General features: G+C 43.3%; 1 protein-coding gene across 1 annotated transcript in view; it reads left to right on the forward strand.

Moving 5' to 3' along the window:
* The first annotated feature begins 771 nt into the window (after positions 1-771).
* Positions 772-12,295, forward strand: part of gask1a (golgi associated kinase 1A) — a 20,781-nt gene continuing 9,257 nt past the window's right edge. The window contains exons 1-2 of the mRNA XM_034874949.1: positions 772-1,037; positions 8,958-10,040. Coding sequence (XP_034730840.1) covers positions 1,035-1,037; positions 8,958-10,040 — 1,086 coding nt within the window. The 5' untranslated portion in view covers positions 772-1,034. The remainder of the gene's footprint in view (positions 1,038-8,957; positions 10,041-12,295) is intronic.

Below are 12,295 nucleotides of genomic sequence, written 5' to 3' on the forward strand. Positions count from 1 at the left end.
AAGAAGTCATATATTGGGGGAGGGGGCACGATGATGTATAGCCTTATGTACAAAACAGGCATACTTTAAATAAGTACATTCTCAAAACTCAATAGTTAGTTTTTTTCCAGTGTGCTCCAGTGTTTTGAATGGCTCTCTTGTGTTGTCATGTGGTTAGTGACCACTTTGTAAAAGTGTACTCACTGTGTGAGAATATCATTGTGTAGATAAATTCTTGCAGCACTTAGACTGAGAAATGGCTTGATTTTTTTGAAGTTCTGTAGTTTGAATTTAACTTTATTTGGCACCCTTTTCACATGACTTTTGAAGGTTAAGTAAAAGTCCAATGACACCCCAAGACTTTGTTACTGGGTGCTGGATAGGGGACAGCTTTAAGTTAATCTACCAGTGTGTGTGTGTGTGTGTGTGTGTGTGTGTGTGTGTGTGTGTATGTGTCTGTGTGTCTCTCTCTCTCTCTCTCTCTCTTGTTTGCTTGCATGGCATTATGATTGCGTTCTATTATAAAGATAATAACTTAACATTTGGCATGCGGAGGAGAAGAGGTGTTTAAATTAGTGTTTGAATTACCCCTCCCAAAATGTGCAGACTTATTAAAGCCCTATCATAAAGCCTGGGCTGTTTATGATAGGGCGGTGTGGAGGAGGAACACTTCTCTTATTTCACTCACTCTTCCGTAAACCCAGGGGCTTTTACTTTGAAATCAGCTGTCCAGACGCTCGCATTCTCCTGGATGGGGGGGGGGGGGGGGGGGGGGGGGGGGGGGGGGGGGGGGGGCTGGCTGTGCTCGCGACAGCCTGTCGATCATTGGAAGGTGTGCAGCGGAGAGAAGAGCCGTATTCTGGACGTAGTCCGCTGGGTTAAACTGCGGGAACATTTTTCAAACTAAACCTGCGGGGGGGTCGCGCGCGGCTACAACTTCAGGACCAGCGGCGGTTTAGGGTGCAGGGTCCAGCGTCCGGTCCACGGGATGTCAATGCGTTAAATGACTTGTTTCCAGCGGCTGCAAGGGATTGTCCTGGCCGGGGAGATGAACCATGGTAAGCCCGTTTCTCACGCTAACACCCCCCCCCCCCCCCCAGTCTGCAGCAGCCCGGGATGATCCTGGACATGCTGATGTCAGCAGGTAACAGTATCTCTATCACACCAGAACGGTATTAAAATTGAACTCGTTTGACAAGATTTTACAAATTATAGATCTTTTCAATGAAAATACCGTTACAACTAACTAAGTCCAACTCATTCATATCACATCAGACTGAAGCAACAGTGCAGAAGTATGATCAGCCAAAGGTAGACCTACTTAAAGTAGAAAAGTAATGTGATACTATATATTATTATATATTTAGCAGCATTGTTCTGCTATGACTAATGACTTCCTGCTGTTTAAGCTTAGTTTAATCCAGAGGAGTCCATCCAAGGTGATGGATGATGATGAACGGAGTAGGGAAGTAGACACATTATCATTCAAACACCTCGACTGCTGATTTGGTGTGTTGCATGTAAAAAGAGCTCTGTTAGAGCTGAAAGGATTTGCCAACTAATCAATGGGTTGATCGGCAACAAAAAATATTGTCTGGTTGCAGCCTCCCATGTAAATAACTGTAACCCTTTATTTCTGTGTTTTGGTTGGATAAAATAAGCAATTTAAAGTAGTTTTGGGCATTTTTTTAAATTCATCTGGTGTTTTTACAGATAAAATGATTAGGTGAGAAAGTAATGGGAAGAAGAATTAATCAATCAGTCAATCTATCTCTGGACTTTAGTCATCTCAAATAACAAATGAAAAGGAAATGCACTCACACTGTGACTCCATTTGATATCATACAGATATACACTCATCACTGGCATCGCCTGACACTTACATTCTTCATTGTTGAAAATAAGCAGCTTTTGCTATCACCAAACTATCGTGTGTTTCAGCCGTCCCTGTAGTCTCACATTTCTAATTGGTTCCACATGCTGAGCAGACAGACTTGTGGGTTTAGCTGCCACATGGAAAACTCTCTGCCCATTCTCCTCTCTTTTCTTCTCATGTTTTGCCAAGTTTCTCACTAAACAGACACAGAATGTGCGGTTGTCCCGACTGACGTTGCAAATTTCATTCAACAAAAGCAACAGATGGACTGAGATGTGGATGTTTCTGCCGTGTATTCACTGCTATGGTTCCTTTTAAGTCTGAAGCACAACAGATCTCAGGTCCAACTACCACTGTTCTTCAGTTACGTGGCCCACATTGGGATCAGTTCTGGGCACAAACACTGCAGTACAGTCAGTCTTTGTGTCCTCAGCTGGGCTCTCCTCTTCCTGTGCTGCACGTCTGTGTGTCTGTGCATGTAGAGAGAAGAGAAGCTAGACAGGCTCCAACTGATCCCCCTGATTGAGTCCATATCAGCCTCACACTCCCTAACATTATGGCAATGAGCGGAGCTCCAGGCTGAGTCCACACACACACACACACACACACACACACACACACACACACACACACACACACACACACACACACACACACACACACACACACACACACACACACACACACACACACACACACACACACACACACACACACACACACACACACACACACACACACACGTAAAGGTTGATCCTGCCGGTGGCAGTGAAATATCAGAATATGAAAAAAACTAAAGATAGAAGGGATAAGAGGAACAGTATCTGAAGTAGGAGAAGAAAGGTGCAAGTGGCAAAATCTGGATTTAAATGCAAAAAGAATGAGCTGAACACAGTTTGTGGTGTGCTAGTGGTGCCTAAGGTTGCCGTTGTTTTTCAGTCAGCCCATGGAGGAAAACACTGGTGGCCAGGTTTCTCCCAGCAGAGAGGGTAAGCAGGTCTTTTTTATTTTATTTCTCCTTTTTTGATATAGCGCTTTTCACAAACTCAAAGCCGCTTTACAGGGCAGGAAGATCATAAAAAAACAAACAACAAAGCAAAACAAGATTCAGGCTCAGATGAGAAGGGAGGAGGTGTGGGGCTATGGAGGGGGCGTGGGGCAATAGATAGGCAGAGGTGAAGAGATGGGTCTCGAGGCGAGACTGGAAAATGGTGAGGGACTCAGAGGTGCGGATCTCTTGGGGGAGGGAGTTCCAGATGTTGGAGGGCTTTGTAGGTGAGACCAGGATTTTGTAGGTGATCCGGTGGAAGATGGGTAGCCAGTGGAGTGGTTTTAGGACTGGAGTAATGTGATGCCAAGACTTGGAGCGGGTGAAGAGGTGGGTGGCTGCGTTCTGGACCAGTTGGAGTCGCTTGATGTTGGTAGAGCTGATGCCAAAGAGAGGTGAGTTGCAGTATTCCAGTCGGGAGGAGATGAAGGCGTCTTTCAGATAAGTCTTTCAGCAGCGGGGGGTGTGAGAGAGGGTCTGATTTTGGCAATGTTGCGGTGGTGAATGAAGGAAGTTTTAATGACACGACGGATGTGAACTCTGTGTACTGCCGGACATACACCATACCTGGAGGTCCTTTACCCGGATGACTTGCTGCAGTGGTCAAAAAAATTGCCAACTTTCCCTCTTCAGCGTTTAGCACACAACACTGGTTTAGCAGCATCATCCTGCCCAGCCCAGCCCTTCTGTCCCAAAATGGTCACTTCTGGCTCCACAATACCAAGATGGTGACGGCCAAAAGGCCAACTCGCGGTTTCAAAACGGCAGTCCACAAGCCAATGGCTGATGTCACTGATGCATCATTAGGTGACCTGCATAGTCATATGATTGGATTTTGATTTAATCTCCAATCTCCATTAGCTGGGAACAAAAGCACAGCTATTCTTCCTGGAGTCCACCTAAAGCTTGTGCAGCTCTACATTCCCAGCATCTCTATTACAATAAAAACAACATTCAATACATCACTGAAAAAAAACCATCCAAAATAATACAAGACATAAAACAAGACATAACATTCAACACAGCACATAACAACACAGGACTTACTTTAAACTATTCACAGGATGTAGAGATTATATTGATTACTGATAATATGACCAAGCAAATACACACATAGCACCCTCAGTAATACTAACAGCATTCCTTAAGTGTTAACCAATACAGAATATTGCTCAGCTAGGAGATGTTCTTTAAGTAGTACTTTGAATTGAGATTTTCTATGTTCTTGAATGACATGACCAGGCATTGCATTCCAACTAATCATTGCTCTATATACTACGGTGTTTCCCTTTGTTTATACCTTAGGTAATGTGAATCTGCCCTCCATAGCATGTCTAGTGCTATAATCATGTTTGTCAGAACTAAGACCAAGATGCTGATACAACACCCTCGGCTGTTTAGTTACTAGAATATTTCTCATAAAGTTGAGTAATGAGGAAGTTAATTTATTCCTTACACTTAACCAGGATAGAAAGCCATGCATTACATCATCACTTGATCAGAGTGGGCACATTAGTACTAGACAGCGGCTAGTAGTAGTTAGACCTTATTCTGAGCAATTTGCAATTTATTTATAGTAGTTGATATGGCAGCACCTGACCAGACTCCAGAACAGTAGTCCAAGTGGGATAGGACATCGTTTTAATGACGTTTCCATTACATTTTTATGGAGAAAATTTGAACATCTTATAACTGAAAGACCTCTACCCATTTTTTTCCACCACCACATCAATGTGTCGAGACCAGGATAATATTGGCCTTCAAAGGGACTAGGACGTGAAGAGGCTGTGGGTCTGGCTGCTATGATGGGCTCATTCTGGATTAATTGGATGTGATTTGGTCACTGCCCAGATGAAGTGGGTTTCTTGTATGTCAGCTCATGTTTTTGAAATGTCGGCCTTGGTTTTCTTTTGGCTACCAATTCTGTGACTCTCATGCTGCACCTTCCTCTTAGGAGAATGGAATGTGCTATGGGGAACAGCTTGAACCACATGTGCACTCCCATTGCAGCCACATGGAGCAACGGTTCCTATCACAGCTGAGATCTGATATTTGGGCTTCATTCTACATGAGTAACATAAAGCACTGCATCCTCTTTTCCTTTGCTAAGTCTGTTCACTCACAACAAAGTTATTTAACACAGCTTTTACTTTCCAAGCCGAGGTTGGGTAGGCACTCTGAACAGAAAAAGATGTTTGTGGCTGCTTGAAGCACATTATTTCTGAGCTAGTGTTTGGAAGTCAAGGGCAGTAGAAAATGATTCAGATGGATTTTCGTTTTTAAATAACTAAGGAAGGCCTGTCCATAGACATAAAGAGCACAACAAATCTTAAATGAATTGTTTTATAGAAGTAGAACCTTTTTACTTCAACTTCATGTATAATTATGTACCTTGCGTGCTATCAATACTTTGGACAGCTGAGATTTTAGTTCTAAACTTAGCAGCAAGGTGCTGCCGTATGAGGACTGAGGAGTTGAAACATAATGATGTCTTAACCACCAGGCTGAACTCTGTAGTGGGCTGCGTGACTGTAGCTGTCTGCCCTCGCATCCCACTCTTAATTTACAGATTTTAAGAAAACATAAATTCTGTAAATTAAGAGTGGGATGCGAGTGCAGGCAGCAGGGACAGCATCCATGATATATCTTAACTTTGATTTCAACACAGTACCACGACTTGCCTCACAACCAAAAATCCAGACTGGCCAACTGGGAATTCTCCCAACCAATCAGGGCCTGTGTGTGATTTTTGAGTTAATTACCACAGCTCCTCTGCTCACTCAAGTGTACTCATACCATGTTTATGCGGTGGAACGCCTCTTCCTCCTCTTTCCAACCAGTGTCAGAGCTGTCTCTGTCCTGCAGCCTCTGGTGGTGCAGCAACTCGACTGCAATCTGGTCCTGGTCTCTTGGTTCTTGGAATGGGAGCATCTGGTGAACATATCTGGACAAAGACAATTGCAAAAAGACAAAAAATTAGTATTACAGAAATATTATCAATAGGACATAACTAATACCCTGTCCAAATAGTATAGAAAAAACCTTTGAAATAACAGAGCGAAAAGAGGGGAAGTGTGCTGACAGGAGAGCCAGGACTGCTCTCATTTCCCTCAACAGGAAGAGCAGTGTACGGTTTCTTTCTACCAGCTGTGGGAACATTCATTTGTGTGTGTGTGTGTGTGTGTGTGTGTGTGTGTGTGTGTGTGTGTGTGTGTGCTCTGTTGGGCTACTACCTTATTGCTTACTTCCTCATTCCATCGTAGCTTTCTGTATTGATACCAGATCCTCTGTTACAGCTGCGATTGTAATAGTATAGTTCTGAGCTGTCTCACTGGTGCAATGCATGTGTGATGCAAAGGTGCAACAAAATGGCATAAGTAACTTTCCTCACATTTTATCACCTGAATAATGAATCAGTTCATGGAAAATTTGAAAAACTACTTAACAGATTAACATTTTGCAGCATTGAAATGAAGAAATGGTTTAGATGGTAAATGATTTAAAGGAGAATCTGTCATCCACACGTTTCCTTATGAGTCGTAGCCTACAGCCTTCAGTTTATTTAAACCTGATAGCTACACCAGGATAACGCTTTCCCCTCGATATTGAAAACACAAACATTTTAAAATGAAGTAAGATGTCCCTATTTAAGGAAGTGTCACGCCCAGTGGCAGTCTGGTGGCTTTTTTATGCTTGCAGTGTGGTTGCTGCGTTTGGTTTTCTGTTTTTCACTCTCAATCTCCACAGTATGTGGACACGCCCCTCCTGCTCCTGCTGCTCTCCCCCCACACCTGACACAAGTTACTCATCAGCGCACCTGGAAGTCATCAGCTCATCAACCACCTCTCCCTGCCAGATTGTTAGTTTATGACAAAATACTTACGTTCTGTATCTGCGGCCAGTTCTGTCTTGCCTCAGACCGAGCAGCTCCTCTGCAAACCCAGCTATCTCCAGAACCAACATGTCTGTCTGCTCTACCATCCCCAGACTCACCAACACTAATGCTAACCCCTGCCTGCTTCAAACCCAGATTCTCATTGACTTTCATTATTCAATAAAGTTCCAGTTTCTGCACTTGAGTTATGTCTCCAACCAGGACAGGAATGGTGTAAAGTGCATGGTGCAGGTGCATTTAGGGCATGTCCAATTCCACTTTCGCTAGTTGGACGGCACATCACTAGCCCTTACTTTCTGAAGAATGCACCCTTTGAATAGCAGGAAAATACTAGACTAATAAAACTAATAGAATAATAATAGATTATATTATAGAGATAGAGTTTTGTTGGTCAGTGGAGCAATGGCTTGCCGCTGCCTAACCACACCCTGTTTTAAGACCAATGGGATGGGTGCAGTGCATTTGCAGCAACGGCACCGCTGTGAAACTAGCATTGACGCGCTGTGCTGTGTGAGCCGAGGAATATTCATCCTCACCTCCATTTCCTTCATTATTTTCTTTGTAGAGACATGGAAAGGCATCAGGCTATCTGGAAAAATCCACTCTTACTTTTCAACCTTCATGGGTTTTCCTCACCCTCAGACTCAAACACACCCGGAAATGAATCAACAGTTACCTCATCATCACCCTGCTTTAGTTGCTTTGCTTTATCTAGGGTTAGGGTGAGGGTTAGAAAGTACCTTTGGTATTCCCGTAAACGTATGTTAGGGTTGCTGTTGTGAAGACCTCCACCTGGTATGTTTTAGCAGCATCAAGTCCTTTCTCACAGGATTCTGTCAGATGAATATACTTTTGGACAGACTGAATGTGCTCATCTCTTTAAACTGACTTATCACTCCATCTCGGTGTAACGAGACAGTCTTTTGCCTCTAGAAATCTCCCCCCCTCGTGAGGATAGCTGCAGGACCTGTTGCATGTCTCGTCCTAATGCTGCATTCCTCCCCCACAGCCCTAAGTTGGGACAGAAGAAAAGGAGGAAAATTAAAAGAAAAGGAAGAAAGAGAGCTTGCAGGAATAGGAAAATCATTGTAAGGTTTCTTCTTCAGGAAGCGTCACTGTGGAAATCATTAGATATAGGCATATTCCCTGGCGTGTGTGTGTGAGTGTGTGTGCGCCTGCGTGAGTGTTGAAGCCCGTCTCACATCAGGACTCCAGTAGCACTCTCTCAGCGCAGGCTGGTGCAGGGGAAGACCACTGGGATCCTTTCACACTTGGACAGGTCTGGGAATGTTGTTAACGGCTCTGAGATGGGGAAGACATCTCAAGGGTGTGAAACATTCCTTCACACTGCATTCACATAAAAGCAGGACAGAGAGGGAGAGAGCAGCTCCTTATCCCGCTTGTCTTGAGGAGAAGCGGCTTCACTACAGCAGGACATTCAAATGGAGCTGCACTGTTTCCTTCATCTTTCAGTTGATTGTGTTGTTTGGGAATGATTCCAGTTTGTTGGAATGAAACGAAGCTTCGGTGTAGGGATGCTCTCTGCCTCCTCTACTGCTGTTTGTCTTTCCACTGAACATGCAGGCCACCATCTGCAAGGGAAGTAATAATTCTTTCAAAGGCTTTACTTAACTTTTTATTGTTTGGATTTGTCGTGTACTACTCATCCTGACTCCAGAGTCAATAAAGAAATTCTTACAGCACACTTCCTTCTATAGAGCCTGCAGTGAGTGTACAGCGAGTTTCTCCTCCTAATGCTGTGCATTACGTTCAGAAGGCAGCACTGACTTATGAGCACATTACAGTCGTATTGGCCTCGGGTGGATCCATTTCTGCTGTGAGCCAGTGGAAACACAAGCTCCATATTCCAACGCTTACATATTCAGATGTGTGCAGTGGAACAGAATCTTTGTCACCACATTCCTGCTTTTCTCACATTTCCATTTTCGGTAATACACACTCAAAGGTCACACACCACTATTGTGGTTTCACTGGACAGAATAATGTGCAATTTCTTCCCCCCCTTCACTGCAGAGTGTGAATCCTGCCTGGAGCCTGCCTCTGGTTAACCCCCTAAGGAGTCTGCATGGTAACCATGGTCCTGGTGCTCTCTCTCTAATGCTGTTTCTCTATATCTTTTTGTCTATTTTTTCTTCCAGGCCTGGCAAGTGTGGTCAAAACTGTGCTGTGGTCAGAAAGGGCTGCTCCTCCTCTCTCCACTCTTCCTCCTCTTCCTCACCATCTCTGTGATGACCATGACTCTCCCCCTCGCACTTCCGCACACCGACGCTGACCGGCCGTCATCACAAGCCCTGAGCTCAACTGGGGGGTTCAGACCTGGGCTCAGAGTCATGGAGCCCCTCCCTCACAGGGCCTGGACATCCAGCACTGGAAAAGAGACATCCAAAGATTCAGAGCCACCAAAACCTTCTGGGGACGCTGCTGGCGTTAACAAAAACAGCTTCAAAGAGAGAAGTCACAAAAAATTACACAGAAACCAACCCGAAAACAAAGGCATTGCTTCCAAGAGAAAAGAGATGGCAGGCGCCATCCAGCTTTCAACCAGTCATCAGCATGGCCGTCTCCCACGATTTACAGTCAACAGAACCGGGACAAAGCATAGAATTAAGCCCAGCAACCACAGTGCTGTGGTGAAGCTTGCAGCACAGACCTTTATTTATCTTAAAAGGAGCAGATCCAGCGCTGCACGTTTCCCTGCAACAGCAGAGAGCCTGAAGAGTGGCAGACCAGCTGCAGACAGACAGGAGGACAGACACACAAACACACAAATACATGGCAGCCATATAAGTGCACAGCTAGCTGTGGAAAAACACAGACAAGCAACAAAGCACTCAGAGAAATTTGACAGAGTGGGTAAGGAGCAGAAGGCTGCGAACAAGCCCTCAAGGGACCTGAAAAAACGCCCTAATCTCTCAGAGGATCCCTCTGAAGCCAAAAGAAACCCTGGGTCATTGGAGCGTAAGAAGGCTTTGGCCAGAGCCGGGGTCGCCGTGGAGACAGGGGACGGTGGCTGGTGTCGCAGCTTTAGAGAGCAGGACTTCCCAGACACTGACCACAGGAGGATCAGGATTAGTCTAGATCTGCCGCCTCTGCCCTGGCTCAGCGAGGATGACATCCAGAAGATGGAGCTCCTGGCTGGGGGAGAGGTGCTCGGTAAGGCAAGAGTGCCTGCGCACGGACAGGTGCTCCAGGTGGAGCTGGATTCTCCAGCACCGCAGCAGGTACACGCCTCCACTCAGTCCAATCACATGTCACACAATGTCCAACACAGAGACCAGGAGCTCTGGGCTCTGATGGGACTGAGCAGATATTAGTCAGGTCAATTTTATTTACACGAGCTTGTCTTGGCAGCCTTGTCTCCAGCAGCCTACTATGTCACAGACAGCAGAACTGGAATTACAATATGGAGAAACCTGAAGTACACGAAGCACAGGATATAATGTTTATACCTGAATGATAATAGAAACTTATATGACTTTCCAATACTAACTGATTAATACTGCGCATGGTGGCCTGTATATTATTAAATTTGTTGGGTTTTTACCAGTCCTTATCACAGACAAGTTCCTAGAAAGAAATCATAAAACATGAGGCAGGACACACACGGAAAAAAAGAACATGTTGGATTAACTTAATTCAATAGTGGACATTGGTTGCACACAGATGTTTTACTTTGGCAGCAGCTTAAACAATTGTTTTAAATTAACACAAGTTATTCATGTTCAATTAACCCGTGTATTTGGTGTTGATACAGAGTGACTGAAACATGTTTTGATAAAGTAATATGTGCTCTTGCAACATTTTAATCCTTCCCAATTTCATCACGTTATTTCAACACTATTCAATAATTTTTACTCCAATACTATTTGGTCACTTAAATACTACACATTTAATTTCATATTACATATTAGTATATTCTATTGTCAATTACACAATTTTGGCACTAAAACCGATTGTATTGTTCTCTGAAGATGGTTGCATGTAATCACTAGTAACCTTATAAAGTAAAATGTCTAATTTTACTGCAATGACAGTTGGTAAAAATGGAACTGACGTTACAGTTTTACTGTAAAACATATCAACAGTGAACAAGTAATGTCAGTTTTTCAGTGTTTTACCAACTCACAGTAACAGAATGGAAATTAGAAGTTTTCTTTTGAAAAAGGTTACTGGCAACCATCTTTGAGGAGAACAATACAAACATAATGTTTAAGGTCTCTATTGTCAAGATTAAATTAAGTAACAATTATAACTTAACAATTCAATGTAACTATAGAACAGATTTGAAATGCAAAAACATAAGTTACCATTGCCATTCCAGCAATAATTTATTTAAATGTCTAATACCTTTATTTTAATCCTTAAAAACGACCCATTTTAACCATTTGCATTTCAAAACCTTTATTCAAGAGCCAACACTCACAGAATCTGGTCATTAACTAACATTCAAGGTTTAAGTGTCACTTACAGCCACAGGTAAATATTTCAAAACTGTTACGCGGTCTTCCTTCCGGCAATGATTTCACCCTGTACATACAATGGCTGCATGAGTATACACCCCCTGCTTAAAAAGGGGAATACAAAAAACATCTTTTGGAAATTGATCTTAATTTAAAAAGTAGGAAAATTCGACCTTTAAGGTCACCAATTTTCTTTGTGAATGCACAATGTATTGTAAATAAATAAATGTTCTTCCTTAAAATACACATGCATAAGTATACACACCCGTGTGTTAAATTCCCATAGAGGCAGGCACATTTTTATTATTAAAGGCCAGCTCTTTAATGGATCAAGATACTAGGCATCCTGATAAAGTTCCCTCGGCCTTGGGAATTTAAACAACACCCCATCATCACATACCCTTCACCATACACAGAGATACATTACATTATTCATTCACAAGTAAAATTGTTTTCCTTAAATGTTGGATTTTCTGCACACAAAGATAAAAATATTATTAGCCAAACCTGAGTTGTATTCTTAGAAGCATTAAAACTCTTTACTTCAACTGAATTAAACTAAAGATGTTGTTCACACAGCCCTGATAGCAGTATTTAGACTGTGTACAATTCTCCATCCTTTCACTTGTAAGACTGATAGAAACTAAGATGGAAGAATGCTGCCAATCAGAGTGTTGAAGAGGGGAAAAATAACCGACCCGTCCACATTGCCGTTAAGGAACGAACACTTGGCCTCATGTGCACAACAGTGAGCTCTCCTTACTGAAGCCGTTTGTCTTTAAGCTTTGGGCTTTCCTTGAGAGTTAAGTCACATCAAACTCCATTAACACGTTTTGAATTACTTTGAAAGTGTAGTGGAGCTCTGACGTATACCTCATGTTCAAAGAGTAACAAAGTCCAAACAGCAAGGCTGTTGCAAGGGCCCCGTTATCCAGATCTCAAAGAACCATCACACCCTCGATGATGATGCCAACATCAGGAAAGTCATTGCCTGGCGTCTCCCTGATGACATAGAT

Source organism: Etheostoma cragini, chromosome 6 (assembly GCF_013103735.1).
Source record: "Etheostoma cragini isolate CJK2018 chromosome 6, CSU_Ecrag_1.0, whole genome shotgun sequence".
NCBI classification, from domain to species: domain Eukaryota; kingdom Metazoa; phylum Chordata; class Actinopteri; order Perciformes; family Percidae; genus Etheostoma; species Etheostoma cragini.